Source organism: Ornithorhynchus anatinus, chromosome 15 (assembly GCF_004115215.2).
Source record: "Ornithorhynchus anatinus isolate Pmale09 chromosome 15, mOrnAna1.pri.v4, whole genome shotgun sequence".
Classification (NCBI taxonomy): domain Eukaryota; kingdom Metazoa; phylum Chordata; class Mammalia; order Monotremata; family Ornithorhynchidae; genus Ornithorhynchus; species Ornithorhynchus anatinus.
Window position 1 is genome coordinate 17,382,314 of NC_041742.1, and position 18,073 is coordinate 17,400,386.

Consider the following 18,073-nt stretch of genomic DNA (forward strand, 5'->3'; position numbering starts at 1 on the left):
TTTTTGTGCTCCTGCCACTGTAAATCTGGCTTAGTGGAAAGTGGACGGGCTTGGGAGTCAGAGGTCGTGGGTTCTAATCCCGGCTCCGCCACTTGTCAGGTGGGTGACTTTGGGCAAGGCACTTACCTTCTCTGGGCCTCAGCTACCTCATCTGTAAAATGGGGATAAAGCCTGTGAGCCCCAAGTGGGACAACCTGATTACTCTGTATCTGTCCCAGCGCTTAGAACAGTGCTTGGTACATAGCAAGCGCTTAGCAAAAACTATTATTACTATTATTATTATTAATGCTCATGTCGTGGTAAATACCAGGACTCTTCAGGAGAAGCAGCATAGTGTGGAGAGAGCAAGGGCCTGGGAGTAAAAAGGTCATGGGTTCTAATTCCGGCTCTGCCACTTGTCTGCCATGTGACCTTGGGCAAATCACTTCACTTCTCTGTGCCTCAGTGTCCTCATCTGTAAAATGGGGATTGAGACTGTGAGCCCCACGTGGGACATGGGACTGTGTCTAACCTGATTTGCTTGTATCCACCCCAGTGCTTAGTATAGTGTCTGGCACAGAAAAAGTGCTAAACAAACACCATCATTATTATCACTGCTATTATTGACCATCACCACCAAAAAAGTGAACAAAATTGACTTGGAAACAGAAGCATCGTCACTGACATTTTACACTGTATTGTTTTGTTGAATAAAGCAAAAAAAAAATTCAGAGTAAGGAGACATATAAAAGGAAAATACTCGGACATGCCAGAATGGAAACAGATTTAAAAACGTAAACTCTTTACCAAAACATATGGCATCAAGAGCTTCAATTTCAGAGTTTTATGTTTTTTTACTGGTATAAACCAATTTTCTGGGATTCTGATGAAAGGATAGGGACTAAATGAAATCTTATGAAATGGGGAAAAAATTCTTCCGTGAACGGATTAAGAATTTGCTCCCTAGGCAAAACCATATCTTTAAAAGCCGTCCTGCAATTTGACTCTCGCCCGAAGAGCTTACCCGAAGTCCGTGAAAACGAGGGTTGCTGTAGAAAAGTTTCATCTGCTCTGGGGGAAGAGGTCCCAGCACCTTCTGAATGGTAAAAAGTTGGTCAATTTCACTTTCTCCAGGAAATAATGGCTGGCCATCACTAAGTTCTCCAAGAATACAGCCCACAGACCACATGTCCACAGATTTTCCATACGGGGCTCTGAAAGAAAAAGAATCTCACCATTTAAAGGAACAAATACTTGAAATATTCCTAAACTGCTTTAAAAAAAAACCATTCAGGGCTCTCTGAATGCACTCCGAGATGGACATATGATGGTCAGAGAGCTAAGTGCCCATGTATTACAACTGAAGTGGAGGATGAATTATTTGTGATTAGTAGCATGGCTTCTACCATTATTAATCAATCAACAATTCTGCACAAGCTTCTGGGCATCCTCTTAATAATAATAATAATTATATCTGTTAAGCTCTTAGTACATGCCGAGCACTGTTCTAAGCACAGGGGTAGATACAAGGTAATCAGGTTGTCCCACGTGGGGCTCAAAGTCTTCATCCCCATTTTACAGGTGAGGCAACTGAGGCCCAGAGAAGTGAAGTGACTTGTCCAAGGTCACACAGCAGACAAGTGGCAAAGCTGGGATGAGAACCCATGTTCTCCCAAGCTCGGGCTCTTGCCACTTGGCCATGTTTCTTCTTCCACAGCACACAGTGAACCTCATTCTCTTCACACCACCATCTTGTAATTAAAAAATTAGTGTACCCCACCCCTATAAAATGTTTCAGTAGAATGTTTGATGATGGGTTGGGTTTTTATATGGTGCAGTGAAGATGGAGAATCAAGGTTTCTAAGAGTGTGCTTTGTAGATATGACTTTGCTTTAACACCTTTCCTTAGTGTCTGGTTTTATTTCCATGTGTAACTGATTCGATTTTATTCCTACCACAAATGTTAAATTACGGATGAAATCCTCAATCAATCCAATTAAGTGAGTGCAGAGCCCTGTACTAAGCGTTTGGGAGAGTACAATATAACAGAGCTGGGAGACACATTACCCGCCCACGACGAGCTTAAAGTCTAGATGGGGAGACTAGACAGTAATAAAAATAAATTATGGGTAGGGGCAGAAGTTCTGAGGGGCTGAGCGAATGATGTGCCACTGAAAAGGGTCAAGCGGCTTCGTCTTGGAAACTATGGCTAGTTTACCCCCACCCCCTACCCATCCGGACATGTATCAAGGGAGGAAAACCAATTAGTCGGCTGCTTCCCCGTGACCCATCAAGAGAGAGAGGCTGTGGGGATAGGGAGTGGCTGGGGCGTTGACAACGGTCTTTTTTAGCGCTCGCGACGGCTGGCCTCGGAAATCGGGAACGCTCTGTCTCCCAGTTACCCAACGGAGCGGGGATAGTGTCTATCTCCCAGAATTCACGCTGAGAGTTCGATGTATGCGATTTGGACTGTTTTTCGACTAACCCTCAAAGGGGATGTCATTTGTTTCGGCCAGCATTCCAATTCCACCCCAAAAGAGTTCACTGATTGATGCTGACATTCTCAGAGGGAAATCCCGGTTGCCCCCATATGCAATAGCAAAGGTGAAAATCCTCTCTCAGAGAGATTTAAAATTCCTCGTCGCTACTCTTACCCAAGTAGGACATTGCTTACCCCAGTAAAAGTTCAGGTGAACGATACCATCTGGTGGCCACATACTCCGTATAATTGGCGTTGTTGCCCTCAGACAGATTACGAGCAAAACCTAAAAGAGAAATCCCATGTTATTCAAGGGAAGAACTTATTCCTTATCCCCTTTTTGGCACCAAGCATGTGATGCAAATGGATCTAAACCGAGCATCTAAAGAACACGCTTTATTAATTTCCTATTGGATTTCCATTCTATTCTTTTCCCAACATTAGTCTCGTATTTATGTTTTGACAACTGCTTTAACAACCAACACGGATGACACCTTTTCCAAAGAAATCTGTTTTTCTAAAGGCATAATTCTGGCACGCTTCTAAAGTACTGAGTATGGACCTTAGTGAACTTCAAAGAGGTTGCTACTTTAAAAACAATCCTTGGGCTCACTGAGAAGTTTTTAGGAAGCACAGACATAATAGTTGAACTGAGATTATGTAAAAAAAAAAAAATGGCATTGCTTTAAGGTGGAAGAGTGAAATTGCAGTATTTTTGTTAGCTGTAGCAGTTTCAGAAGAAAGCAGTGGGAACATTGGAAAGTGCCAATTAGTTGGTAATTCAAAATAAGTAAAAGATTTTACAGGAATCAGAGACTAATCACTTACTGATCTGCAAGAAAACTGAAGACAAAAAATATGGAGATTATTTTCATCAAGATTCATCCAGTGTGATTATACAGAGAGGGAAAGTTAATATTTGAGGTAGGTTGATGAATATAAATCGTTTTAAGTTTAAGAATTCATGAAGTACTGAGGACAAAATGAGAAAAGACACAAAAATTGCTTTGGGGGAAAAAAGTGTTATACACACTCAGTGTATTATAGTTTTAATACTTAATGCGATTAAAGATAAGGCTGGTTGTTTTGCCTTGGGGATTGCTGCCTAAGATTGGTAGATTGCCAACTTGTTGGCTTTCCATTAACAAAAGTGTTTAAACTAGGTAGGAAGCTAAAGAAAGGAGTTGGTCTTAATTCAAGTAATATGGAAAAAGCTACACCATAAAAAGGATAAGAAAAAGAATGCGGATACACACCTCCTGAAAAAATAATACAATACCTTCTGCTCCAAATACAAAAATACTAATAATGATAATAATACAAGGAGCCTGGGAAAGAGTGTTCAACTAGAAATAATGTTCAAAGGATATCAGAATCCAGGTGCATAAATTCACCGAGAAGATTCTTGTAACTAAATGTCAGTATTAACATATACAATCTATACCAGGGAGGCACAAAGGACAAAAAGGGCAAAGTATAGCTCGATGAGCCCAAGGTATTTATAAGGACGGGAAAAATTTTAGAGAACTGAAGTGCTGAAAGAAAAGAACACAAAACCAAGAATCTTGTTCTGAAATGAAGCTATTTATACATTAACTTTTGAGACAATAAGTTCATTGCAAAGGACTCTAAATAAAGACCCCTAAAAAAATAACACTGAGGAAAACTGTGATTCTGAAGAGAAAAACTAAACCAAAGTGAAGACATTCTGGGTCTATGTCTGAATCCATGATGGAAAAGAAACAATTAGATTTGGATTCTTGTTGCTCTAGTTAGGGAAATGACCGGCAACTCGTTTGAAACACTCCGGAAAACTGAGGACTAAGAAAAGATGGGGAGAAAAAACAATGGTGGGCCAATTTTCAAGAGAAAACTATTCCAACTTAAAATGACGCTTCTGCCCGTAATTAGGGGTCCCCTCAAAAAAAAATCATAATCCAAAGAAATCTTTTAATTTCTGCTTGGGAAGCTTTAAAAAATTATTGAGGCATCACGACCTACTCACTGTGAAGATATGCAATTTGTGGAAGGGCTTGAGCACCTCCCTGTTTTAATTACGAAAGGATATTTCTTGGTAACATCGCGTGACCAAGGTATACTTTTGCCTTTACTGAATATTCTACTAGCATTTCTTTTGAATTCAGAATTCACATTAGTGATTTCCGTAATTCCCCAAGTGGTCAAATAGTTCACGTACCCACACAAATACATGAACATTAATATACGGTACTTGACATATGCTCTCCCATCCAAAAAAAAAATGCCAGTCAGATTTTTTTAGGCAAGAATCAGACAAAGCCAACTAGAGATTTTTGGCTCAAAAACTTGAGCAGGGACCTATTTTCACTAGGCTGAATCTGAAAATCGCCCAGATGCTTCACACTTCAAGAGGAGTATCCTTTTATATCATCTTAAGAAAGGGTCCTTCCTTGTAGTCATCTCTACTAAGCAAGAGAAAATTTAAAAACTAATAGCAAAATCAAGCATAAAAGCCAGTAACGTGGAAATACTTCCTCTCCCACAGCTCTAGACTGTAAACTCGCTGTGGGCAGGGAACACGTCTACCAACTGTTATATTATTTTACTGTACTCTCCCAAGCTCTTAGTATATTGCTCTGTTCAGAGTAAGTGCTTAATAAATCAGACCAATTGTTGGGCTTTTGAGGCTGTGAAAAACATACAAATACAAATTCGCCAGATGGTACTATCTTCAAAGGCAGGGTTCTGCCTACTAACTCTGTGGTATTCCCCCAAGCGCTTAGCTCAGAGCTTTGCACCCAGTAGGTGCTCAAAAAACACGATTAAAAGAGCAGCCCTCTTGGCCTAGATTTCTCGAACAGCCAAAAACAAGATTTCTGCAAAGGCTGGGAGAAGAATGGTTTCGTTACCTCTGTTTCAAAACTATTAATTGCATTTCTGAGGCAATCAGTGCTAATATTTACTCTATGAACCGATTCTTATTTTCCACTTGGAGAACCCAAATTAGGTTGCACTTGAGTCTATGAAAAATCAGTCATGTTTAAAAGCCTTGGTGGTGATTTTTCACATCGAACCTCATAAATACGATGGTTTAAATAAGTTTTCCATCTACTGAATGGTAGCTCTGAAGATATTTTAATAAGTGAGCTCACTTACACCATCCTTTAAATAAAAACATCAATTTACATAAAATACCAATGAGTAGTCTTATGAAGGTTCTACTTTAGAATAACATCCAATTTAAGGAGCTGATCGAAAAATATCTTTCAGTCTCATGGATGGATTAAAAAAAACCTTCAGGTCCTCCACAATAATTTTAAGCAGGAGGCAAAACCTTAATAGTTCTTCCAAAATTTACAATTCGATGATGCCTCTAACACCAGCGACCGCCACGGTGTTGAAATCTATTTTACGCCAGGGGACCTAATTTTTCATTTTACTGCTAGACGATACATTTCTCAAGAGTACATTCAATGAAGTCTCTCCTAAATGGGTCCAGAGGACAACATTTTTCGTGAACCTTCAATAGTTCTTGGGCAACCTTTATTCTGATAAAGAAGGTGATTCAATTTCTTTTCTACTTACCAAAGTCACAGAGCTTCAGAATGTCAGTATGGCTGATTAAGAGATTTTCTGGTTTGATATCTGGAGCATTAAGATTAAAAACTATGTAAAACAATTGTAATCACTTCTGATTTTACACTAAAAGTATCGTGAATTCATTTTAACTGCACTTAGATGCTGAAGTTGAAAAAAAGAGAAAATACCAAAACAAATTTGAAGCGAGAATATTAATGATTCATCGAATCATAGTTTTACAACACATGCAGGTCATCCAATCTGGATGGCTTTATTTTTTCTTTTGTACCTTAAAAGGATTCGTTTAACTGGAAATTTTCCACATGTTAACCAATACAGTGGAATGCAGTGTGGCCTAATGAAAAGATCCTAGGCCCGGGAGTCAGTGACCTGAGTGGTTTGACATTCGCGTAGTTTTCACCAGACGGAAATCTATACAAAAATAGAAATCTTCTACCTTTAACTTTTCCTTAAACCTGTAAGGGCTTTTTATTTAGTAACAGCTTCCTGGAGTTGTGCTGAATGAAGTCAGAAAGCAGTGGGTGCTCAAAGGTTACTCTGGACAGGAAGACCAGGCCTTACAAGAAAGTGGAGTTTTACTTCCTTCTCTAAGTCACTAATCTAAATTCTTATTTTTGACACATCTTTATTTGACAGCACCTCATCTCTTACCTAGAACATTCACTAAGTGGTGAGAATGAGACAGGGGGAGAGGTGTGAGGGTTGAATTATACTACTAAGAAAAAGGGACTAGAAGTTTGGAGAAGCATGGCCTAGGGTAAAGAGCATGGGCCTGGGAGTCAGAGGACCTGAGTTCCAATCCCAGTTCTGCCACTTCTCTGCTGGGTGACCTTGGGCAAGTCGTTTCACTTCTCTGTACCTCAGTTACCTCATCTGTAAAATGACGATGAAGAATGTGAGCCCCATATGGGACAGGGACTGTGTCCAACTTGATGAGCTTGAATCTACCCCAATGCTTAGAGTAGTGCCTGGCACATTGTGAGTGCTTAAAAAAATTCCCATTTAGAAAGAACAAGTTTGGAATGTCGGTCCCTACCTTACTGTGTAATCTATGAAAGAGTCTCGATTTCCCTGGATCTTACCCAAGGCCTGTTGGAGTGCATTGTATTCTCCCATGGGGTGAGGACAGTGCCCTACACACAGTAATCACTCAGTAAATAGCACGGATAGATTTAAAACACTTGTATAACCACCTGTTCAAATTTGGATGTGAAAATCTGCAAAACCTGGAGGAAATATGACATTGTATTTACCCGAGATTTATGTTTGGGATCATTTTCTTGCTGCTTCCTCGCTTCATTAACTTATTTCTCCCTCTGTGTGGTGATGCAGAGGTTGTGAAAGCCTCGGGTGAAGTATCTCATTTGGAGCATTTTCAACAAATGCCTGGGCGTGCAGGCAAGCATTCCCAGTTGCTCTGGGATTCCCAGCAGCTCCGGGGAAGTTTCAAGGAAGAGTATGGCGCCCGTTCCCCTGGGGAGAGCTTGGGGCCAAGGAGTTAAAATCCCTTTTTCCCACTGGGGTGATGTGTCTGTTTATTGTTGTGCTGTATTCTCCCAAGTATTTAGAACATTGCCCTGCACACATTAAGCACTCAATAAGTATGACTGACTGACTGGTGATGGAGCCTCAGAAGATAAATCGCCAAATTTTGATGGGTTTCTGCATGACACAAGATGGATTTTAAGGACGAGAGATCTAACTTTTCCCAAGCTCCCTAAAGCCTATTTTTTTAAAGCGCTCATTTTTAGCTAGGCACTGAACTGAGCACTACGTTAGACACAGTCCCTGACCCGCAGGGGCACACAATGTTCATCCCCATTTTATAGATGAGGGAAATGAGGCACAGAGAGCTCAAGTGACTTGCCCGAGGTCACACAGCAGACAAGTGGCAGAGCTGGGATTAGAACCAGGTCCTTCTGACGCCCAGGCTCTAACCCGTAGGCCATGCTGCTTCTCACGCAATCTAATTTAAGACGTGAACCCCTTACGTGGTGAGCCCTCTGTGGAACGGGGACTGTGGTCAACCTGCTTATAATCTGTCTATTCTAGGGCTCAATATAATGCTCAGGCACACAGTGAGTGCTTAGTGAGAGCCGCATGGCTCAGTGGAAAGAGCATGGGCGTGGGAGTCGCAGGCCATGGGTTCGAATCCCAGCTCAGCCACTTGGCTGTGTGACTTTGGGCAGGTCACTTGAATTCTCTGCGCCTCATTTGCCCCATCTGTAAAATGGGGATGAAGACTGTGAGCCCCACGTGGGACAACCTGCTTACCTTGCGTCTACCCCAGCGCTTAGAACAGTGCTTGGCACATAGTAAGCGCCTAACAGATTCCATCATTATTATTATTATCATTAACAAATACCTCCAATATCATTACTCTCCCAGATACCCACTACACCCTTAGCATCCACAATGCTGGGGATTCGGCACTTACAGTACGCTGCCTTCGGAAAAACACACACTCACCTCGATGAACAATATCATTTTTGTGGCACCAGTGAATTGCTTTGATAAGCTGGTAGATATAGCTTTTGACTTTTTCGGGTGGAACTCCGTTCGGCATTTCTTCCAACAATTCAAGCATATTCTAAATGTTGAACGTGCAGATATTAATCACCAATGGCTAGCTCCACGGGGTCTAGAACTAAGTTTTTAGCAATGAAAAACACACCCGGCGGCAGTCGAAATGAAACCGACGCCCCTCCCTCCCGCCACCCGCAGCATATGCGACCCAAGCGCTCCGCCATATGAGGTTTCACATTAAACCGGGCTTGTTATTTTAAGAGGCCATCCACAACTGCCTGAGGTCCAAAGCCACTCAATTATCATTTACTCTCTTCCACAGTCCACTTTCCTCTCCACCATGTCTGTGGACATTCTTTAGAAACACTTTAGAAACTAGGCTAGAAAATGATTTTCTACAGAGAGAAGAAAGAGGAGACATGCTGTGAAATGTTAGGAAAAAAAAAAGAGTCATAATGTCAAATATTCATCATTCTGCTCCCGTTATCTATGCGGGGTCTCGGACCGGAATCAAGCTTTGGAAGTCTTAAGAGGGAAAGTTATAGGCATTCTCGCAAAAGGGCCTCAAAACCTTTAAAGTTCCATATCACCAGGAGGATGGAAAATAAGGTTGCTAGTTCAAAAGAAAATTAACTAAGATAAAGCCAGGCAGTGGAAGCAAAGCAGCTTCCTGAATTATTCCCTTTGCTCTTCCCCTCTGACATTCCCAAAGCACTTACGCACGTATCTGTGATTTTATTTATTTGTACTGATGTCCGTCTCCCCCTTTCTAGACAGTGAGCTTATTGTGGGCAGGGACTGTCACTGTTTATTGTCGCACTGTACTTACCCAGGTGCTCGATACAGTGCTCTGCACACACGAAGTGCTCAAAAAATACAACTGAATGAATGAATCTGCCTCAGTTACCTCATCTGTAAAATGGGGATTAAGATCCCCATAATAATGTTGGTATTTGTTAAGCGCTTACTATGTGCAGAGCACTGTTCTAAGTGCTGGGGTAGATACAGGGTAATCAGGTTGTCCCACGTGAGGCTCACAGTCTTAAATCCCCATTTTAAAGATGAGGTGAGTGAGGCCCAGAGAAGTGAAGTGACTTGCCCACAATCACACAGCTGACAATTGGCAGAGCCGGGATTGGAACCCATGACCTCTGACTCCCAAGCCTGTGCTCTTTCCACTGAGCCACGCTGCTTCTCCTGCACATAGTAAGTGCTTAACAAATACCAACACTATTATTATTACTACATGCCAAGCACTGTTCTACAAACAAATCGGGTTGGACACAGTCCCTGTCCCACATGGACTGACATTCTTATTCCTCTTTTTTTTACAGATGAGGTAACTGAAGCCCAGAGAAGTGAAGTGAGGTGCTCAAGGTCACATAACAGACATGTGGCAGAGAGGGGATTAGAACCCAGGTCCTTCTGACTCCCAGGCCCGTGCTCTAGCCACTAAGCCAAGCTACTTTCCTTAATCAGAATGATCAAAATTAAGAACTGATTCTGAAATTAAACGGTTTCTGTGGGAAACCGGTTTGAATGTTTCGAGAGCCCTTCGTCTGTCGAGTGGGGTCAAGGGCTCTGTTTTATTGATCTCTCCCAAGCGCTTAGTACGGTGCTCTGCACACAGTAGGTGCTCAACAAACACCATTAATGGATGGACTGAAACCTGCTTCATTCAATAGTATTTATTGAGTGCTTACTATGTGCAGAGCACTGTACTAAGCGCTTGGAATGAACAAGTCAGCAACAGATAGAGACAGTCCCTGCCGTTTGACGGGCTTACAGTCTAATTGAAAAGAATCCGTAGTCGGCAGGATCACAAAGGAACTGATGTGGAAATTGTACAGAATGCCTACAGAGGGCTCAAGTGACAAAAATGCATGTGTGAAGGGGGGAGGGGAGAAGAAATACTGAAAATGTGAAATTAGTAATTATGGTATTTCCTTAAGATTCTTATTAGAAGCACAATGGATTACTGGGCAGGGCAAGGGCTTGGGAGTCAGATGACCTGGGTTCTAATCCCGGATCCCCCACTTGTCTGCTATGTGACCTGGGGCAGGACATTTCACTTCTCTGTGCCTTACTTCCTTCACTTGAAAAATGAAGATTCAATACCTGATCTCTTTCCTACTGAGACTGTGAGCCCCACGTGGACCTGGATTATCCCCTCCTCTCCCTTATCACCATTATCATCATCATCATCATCATCAGTGAGATGAGGCAGAGAAGCAGCATGGCCTAATGGATAGAGCATGGGCCTGGGAGTCAGAAGGATCTGGGTTCTAATCTCAGCTTCCTCCACTTGTCTGCTGTGAGAGCTTGGGCAAGCCCTTCTCTGTGCCTCTGTTACCACATCTGTAAAATGGCGATTAAGACTGCAAGCCCCGTGCAGGGACTGTGTCCTACTTCATTAGCTTGCAATCTACCCCATCGCTCCTTAAGTGGCTGGCACGTAAGCACTCACCAAATATAAAAAGGAATTCAAACACTGATTATTTTAGACAGCTGCACATTAGAGGTCACATTAAAAATCTGAACCAGAACAGAAAGTGGAGGAGCTATAATCCTGTCTAATAACTGATCACATGCTCTTCACGGATGGTAGAAAAAAAGACGAGCTTAACCCAGGTTTGGTTTATTTGGGTTTTAGTAAGAACCAAGATAAACCTCTAAAAATGTGAAAATTGTATCCCCAAACCTAAGTTACAAGATAAATTAGCATGAACCCTCTTTTAAAATCAATTCATTTCCTTCCTCCTTACACTTGAATTGGCTTATGACAGTCATGGCTTCCAAAGAAACCTTCAGGTATTCTTACAGGAGTATTCAAATTCTGCATCCTCTTTCTGTGGGATTTTGTAATTTCTCTGACCTTGGCAATATCTTTCAAAGGAAGGCTTCTGCACAAAATTATACGTTCTAAATGACTTCCCACATCTAAGCCAGGCCAATCGGGAAAATAACCAAGATAGATCTCCAGGAACTACATTCTATTCAGGTATCATGAATAGGACAGAAACTCTACTATCTAGAGAAGAAAGGCTCAATATAAATATCTGTTCAAATCTTGAATGTCATCTGCCAAGTTACAAACACTTTAGAATAATAGAACATCTTTTCTCTTCCTTGGGCCGGGAATGAAAGTTGCTCTGCTTTTGGCTATATGGGAAAGATATCTCTAATGGAAAAGTCTAAAAAGATAAATCGATACAGACCTGGGATTTTGTCCTACAGGAATCACATAATCCTAAAGCAGATCACCTTACTTATTGGCAGGCAGCAGCAAAAACGGGGAACAATGTACTCTGGCCCTGCTTTGCGACTGTTTAGCCTGGAAGGGAATTACGGCTGCCAGATACATCACATCACCCATTTCGCAAGTGTGGTGCTTTGCTTGCGATAGAGTTCATAACTGGAGACAGGTGTGCTTTAAAATGAGCATTAATTGTTGGGCACACAAACACACACATACACACACACACACGAACAACAACCCACATTTGCTGGACTCTGCTAAGAAGCCAGGGTTCAAATCTAACAACAGCAGCCCTAAGAGGAACATGACGTAATTTAGGACAACTTATCACAGCTCTAAAATCAGCAATGTGGATGACTTCAGTCTTTTAAGACGGGGGATATATGACCTTTGAAAATTGCACTTAACAGTCCAAACTGAATACATTATATGTGGAACAATTTTCTTAAAAAATGGAATGAAAAGGGTCATATACCCAACCCCGATCCATGCCTTACTTTTTCCACATACTCAAAGACCAAGTACAGCTTCCCTCTCCTGCGGAAGGCTTCCTTTAGCTCCACGATGTTTTCCTGTTTCAGAGTACGAAGCATTTTTAGCTCCCGTAAAGTCGTTTCCTTGACTTCTTCATTTTCTGAAGTACAAACGACAGAAAACACAGCTCAGTTTAAACCTTGCAAACCTTTCCAGTTCTGCTGAGAGAAATCTTCTCTCTTGCTGAAGCTTCTGCTTCTGCTGGACAACACTGTTTTTTAAATGATATTCATTAAGCCGTTACTATGTGCCGGGCACTGTTGTAAGCACTGGGATAGATACAAGCTACTCAGGTTGGACATAGTCACTGTCCCACAAGTGGCTCACAGCCTTAATTCTTATTTTATAGATGAGGGAACTGAGGCCCAGAGAAGTAAAGTGACTTGCCCAAAGTCCCACAGCAGGCTAATGGTAGAGCTGGGATCAGAACTCCGAACTGAAAACTTCTGACTCCCAAGACCGGGCTCCCTCTCTTACGTCACGCTGCTTTTCGTTTTGCATTATAAAACCCAAATATATTACTTTTCTTTTCGTATTGGAAGTAACGATCTACTGTCCCAGACTTCTGCACCAGGGATATTTCCTTACGATATTTCATTTCCAGGATGCTTACTGTCCTTTTGCATTCCTTGAAGTATCTTTGGAGGCATTAATGCTGACTGCCCAGCACTGGTATTTAGGGATGTACCATTGATGTAATGATTAATTGACAGTGTCCATTTGAAGATGCAAAGGGCTGACAGGATATGCAGGACCAACCAAGAGGAGAAAAAACAGGGGCACATAATCCCAGCTCCACCAAATGTCTGCTGTGTGACCTTGGGCAAGTCACAACTTCTTTGGGTCTCAGTCACCTCATCTGTAAAATGGGGACTGAGCCTGGAAGCCCCACATGGGACAGGGACTGTGTCCAACCCTATTTGCTTGTATACACCCCAGTGCTTAGTACAGTGCCTGGCACACAGTAAGCGCTTAACAAATACCATAAATATTATTATTATTATCCCTGAGATTGCCCCATAGCTAGTAAATGAGGGCTGGGCTGGGAGAGGAGTGAGTCAACATTTCCATCTGCCCTAATTCCTAATTCTTTCCTAATTCATTCATAATTGCCACTCAGGTAGTCTCTGGTTATTCATAGGCTGGTGCATTACCAATGAGCTGTTTTCCTTCCCCCGGTAAAAAAAAAACAACAAACTATGAGACTCAGAGGCAAACTGGTAAGGCTGGATCTTCTCACCAGCAGAGTCTCATTAGATTTTAATAGCTAAACCACAGGCAAGTTTTGCAAATTCAGTTTGTTCCCCCCATTCAACCGCCCAGTTGTCTGGACTGATAAATTGTAGGTTGCACGCAGGTGAACAGAGGTGTTGGGAAATTGAGAGAGTTTCTATTTCGGGCGTACGTTCACCTGCATTCTAAGTGACTACCTGACCTCATTTGACGAGGAGAAACCCGTCTTTTTAAGGCTACGTCTGCTTGGTCGCAACAGCTGCTGTTTACTCTGTTTACTCTGAGAGCCGGAGATGAGCGGGTGATATTTCCCATCACGAGGCACGGCTGAGCCTACGTGGATGGGAATGTCCGGTCGCTACGACAATGGCTCCGTTGGCGCGTCATTCACTTATTTCTATTAACGTCCTTCTCCCCTTCTAGACCGTAAGCTCCTTGTGGGCGGGGAACGTGTCTGTTGACTGCTGTATCGTACTCTCCTCAGCGCTGAGTACAGGGCTCTGTGCACAGTAAGCGCTCAATGACTACGATCGACCGAGTGACTCCCTGAGTGGGCGGTGTCGGGTCAGAAGCAGAATGGGCCTGCGTCTGTTGAGTTCACCCCCAGTGTGCTCCAAGTTTCCCCCACCATCTGCCTATCTGCTCCCCTCCTTCTGAAAATATGGGGCACCAGCCCACTCCGAGCTTAAAGGATGAGGAGTTTCATATCAATCTAGCACTTAGTAAACACTTATCGTTATTACCATTAGTAACAATGAGACAATAGACTAAATGGAATGACGTGCTAGAAACAGAACGTTACCAAACTAGTACCACGAGTACAATCCCTCATCCTATCTCGACTGGATGACTGCATCAGCCTCCTTTCTGACCTCCCAACCTCTTGTCTCTCCCCACTTCAGTCCATACTTCACTCCGCTGCCTGGCTATCTTTCTACAGAAATGCTCTGGGCATGTCACCCCCCTCCTCAAAAATCTAGGGGTTGCCTATGAACCTTCTCATGAAGCAAAAACTCCTCACTATTGCCTTCAAAGCTGTCCATCCCCTGGCCCCCTCCTACCTCTCCTCCCTTCTCTCCTTCTCCAGCCCAGCCCGCCCCGCACACTCCACTCCTCTGGTACGGACACTTCTCACTGGGCCTCGTTCGCGCCTGTCCCGCCATCGACCCCTGGCCCATGTCCTATCTCTGGCCTGGGACGCCTTCTCTCCTCAAATCTGCCAAACTATCACCCTTTCCCCTTCAAAGCCCTACCTCCTCCAAGAGGTCTTCCCAGACTAAGCCCCCCTTTTCCTCAGCTCCCACCTTCCCTCTGCATCACCCCGACTCGCTCCCTTTTCTCTACCCCCGTCTCCCCGCCCCACAGCACTTTGGTATATATGTACAAATCTATAATTCTATTTATATTAATGCCTATTTACTTGTTTTGATGTGTGTCTATAATTCTATTCATTTATATGGATGCTATTGATGCCTGATTACTTGTTTTGATGTCTGTCTTCCCCATTCTAGACTGTGAGCCCATTGTGAACAGGGATTGCCTCTACTTTTTGCTCATTTGTCCTTTCCAAGCACCTAGTACAGGGCTCTGCACACAGTAAGCACTTAATAAATACAATTGAATGAATGAACAGAATATAAGTTAGGAAAACGCAGATACTGGAAAAAAAGTCACACACCAGCACGTGAAGGGTACAGAGCAGAAGCCATTCAAACGCTTACTACAGTGCTCTGCACACAGTAAAGTGCTTAATAAATACAACTGAATGAATTCAAAGTGTCTCATTTTAGAAAGGGCCCACCTGGCTTTGAATGAATCAATTCGTTCATTCAGTAGTATTTATTGAGCACTTACCGTATGAAAGGCACTGTACTAAGCACTTGGGAGAGTACAATAAAACAACAAACACATTAATCTGACTATACACGTTTTTACATGTTGACTTTTGGGAAAATTTGGCTATATTTATTAACCACTGACATCATTTGGTAGTGGGACAAAGTCGTTTCAATCCTTTCCTTTCGATCTGTACCAATCGATGAAGGAATTATACAACTCGATGTCCTAATGAAATGCAAAGAGGTCATAGGGTCTTCTTTTCTATTATCCCCATGCTCTTCAGCTTGATTTTTCTTGCACCCCTTTCGATAAATACGGTCTTCTTTGCCTTATCTAATTCTTCCAGTTTTTTCTTGCCAAATGAGGTCAGGTTGTCACTTAGAACGCAGGTAAACATATGCCCAAAATAGATACTCTCTAAATTACCAAACACCTCTGCTCACCTGCGTGCAACCTACAATTTATCAGTCCAGACAGCCGGGCGGTTGAATGGGGGGAGCAGACTGAATATGTAAAACTTGCCTGTGGTTTAGTTATTAAGGTCCGATGAGCCTCCGCTGGTGAGAAGATCCGGTATCTACAGAAGGCAGCCAGAAGCTAACTGATCCCATTAGAGAAATGGGGTTCCTATCCTGTCATACATTTTCTTTCTTGTCTTAAGAATTCTCATCGGGGGAATCAGCGAACTCCATAGAGAGACGATCGAAGTCAGTTTTCCCCATTCAAACATCTCTATGCCGGCAGCATCTAATCGATGAAGAGCAGAGCATGGCTCTGAATTCTTGAGAGACTTCCCTCCAGTAGGCTTCCAGTGGGCAGGAAATAACAAGTCTCTTATTTTTCTGTTGGACCTTTAAGGCACCTAATTCACTCGAGAGGCACTCCATTAGTACCAGTCTGCAGGGACTGCCTCTATCTGTTGCCGATTTGTACATTCCAAGCGCTTGGTACTGTGCTCTGCACATAGTAAGTGCTCAATAAATACTATTGAATGAGTGAATGGCCTAGTGGATAGAGCCCAGGCCTAGGAGTCAGAGGACCTGGGTTCTAATCCCACCCGCCACATGTCTGCTGTGTGGCCTAGGGCAAATCGCTTCACTTCTCTATGCCTCAGTTCCCTCATCTGTAAAATATGGATAAGAGTGTGAACCCCATGTGGGACAAGGAATGTGTCCAGCCTGATGAACTTGGATCTACCCCTGTGCTTAGAACAGTGCTGGGCACATAGTAAGCGCTTAACAAGTACCATAATTATTATTATTATTAGTTGTCAACTCCTGTGTTGAGTACGGTGGTCTCAACAAGGTAATAATAATAACAAATGTCATCATTACTATTATTATGAACAAAGTAGGCACTCAATTAATACTACTGACTAATGGAGAGACAATGCCTACCCATGGGAACTCATAATTAATCAGTGGTACTTATCAAGGGCTTACTGTGTGCAGTACACTGTACTAAGCGCTTGGGAGAGCACAATACAATCTAAGGGAATGGATCGTGTATCTAGAGAATTGAGCAGGGAACGTGACTCCCAAATCTGTCATTTTGGACTCTCCCAAGAGCTTCCTACAATGCTCTGCACCCAGTAGGTGCTCAATAAATATCATTGACTGATTGATTCCACGAAAGCACGGGAAGAGAAATGATATTTACAAAGCAGGGCGTCATTCCCAGAGGAACTGTCACCCTACTAACACAGTCTAAAATATTAGTTGGTGCATTTGGATGCACTGGGAAGCAGCGTGACTCAGTGGAAAGAGCCCGGGCTTGCGAGTCAGAGGACGTGGGTTCTAATCCCGGCTCCGCCACTCGTCTGCTGTGTAACTTCACAAAGCCACTTAACTTCTCTGTGCTTCAGTTACCTCATTTGTAAAATGAGGATTAAACCCGTGAGCCCCACGTAGGACAACCCGATTACCTTGTATCTACCCCAGGGCTTAGAACACTGCTCGGCACATAGTAAGCGCTTAACAAATATCATAACAATAATAATAATAATAACCTCTCAGCCCCAGCCCCTATTCTTACAAGACTAGCCTTGAGTGGAAAACTGAAATTCTAGAAGCAACACAGTAACCCTGCAGTTGATTCACTTCAGATAGTCCAGCTGAATAATTCAGCCTCTCCCAAAAATTCACTTCAGCAACCGAGTTATCCACTGGAGTCATGCCCTTAGGGTAAATTATTATTATTATCATTATTATTATTATTACTATTATTATGGTATTTGGCAAATCAAGATGTGCTAAATCATCCACTTGGCTTGGGCTGGGCAAATCCAGTCCTAGTGAACTCTGCAACTTGCTTCAGCTTAAGGAAAAAATCACCTCCAATTAGTACGTGACAAAGGGGTAGCTTATTTTTCATTTTTCCTACCCAGAATTTGGATCAAGTTTTCCTGATAACTTCCTTTAAGCACCGGAACAGACTGAGTTTTCTGGTACCTATTAGCTGTTATTTAAGCTAGTCACTTTGGAGGGAGTGAGTATATCAAAGCAAAGGGAGCTAACTTAATAACAGTCCAACTTCTGCAAACTTCATTTTAAAACCATATCCCAACCAGTGATTAGATCTTGCCTTTCATTCACTGATTCTATAGTATTTATTGAACACGTACTGTATGCAGACCACTGTTCTAA

The 18,073-nt window shown here is 42.6% G+C and overlaps 1 protein-coding gene across 4 annotated transcripts in view; it reads right to left on the reverse strand.

Moving 5' to 3' along the window:
- The window catches only part of CDKL5 (cyclin dependent kinase like 5), a 148,158-nt gene that overhangs the window by 39,440 nt on the left and 90,645 nt on the right, over positions 1-18,073 (reverse strand). For all 4 annotated transcript variants that reach the window (XM_029079692.2, XM_007670353.3, XM_029079690.2 and 1 more), the window contains exons 5-9: positions 12,320-12,456; positions 8,507-8,627; positions 6,023-6,082; positions 2,654-2,744; positions 1,004-1,193 (exon numbers count right to left, since the gene is read on the reverse strand). In XM_029079692.2, the coding sequence (XP_028935525.1) occupies positions 1,004-1,193; positions 2,654-2,744; positions 6,023-6,082; positions 8,507-8,627; positions 12,320-12,456 (599 nt within the window). The remainder of the gene's footprint in view (positions 1-1,003; positions 1,194-2,653; positions 2,745-6,022; positions 6,083-8,506; positions 8,628-12,319; positions 12,457-18,073) is intronic.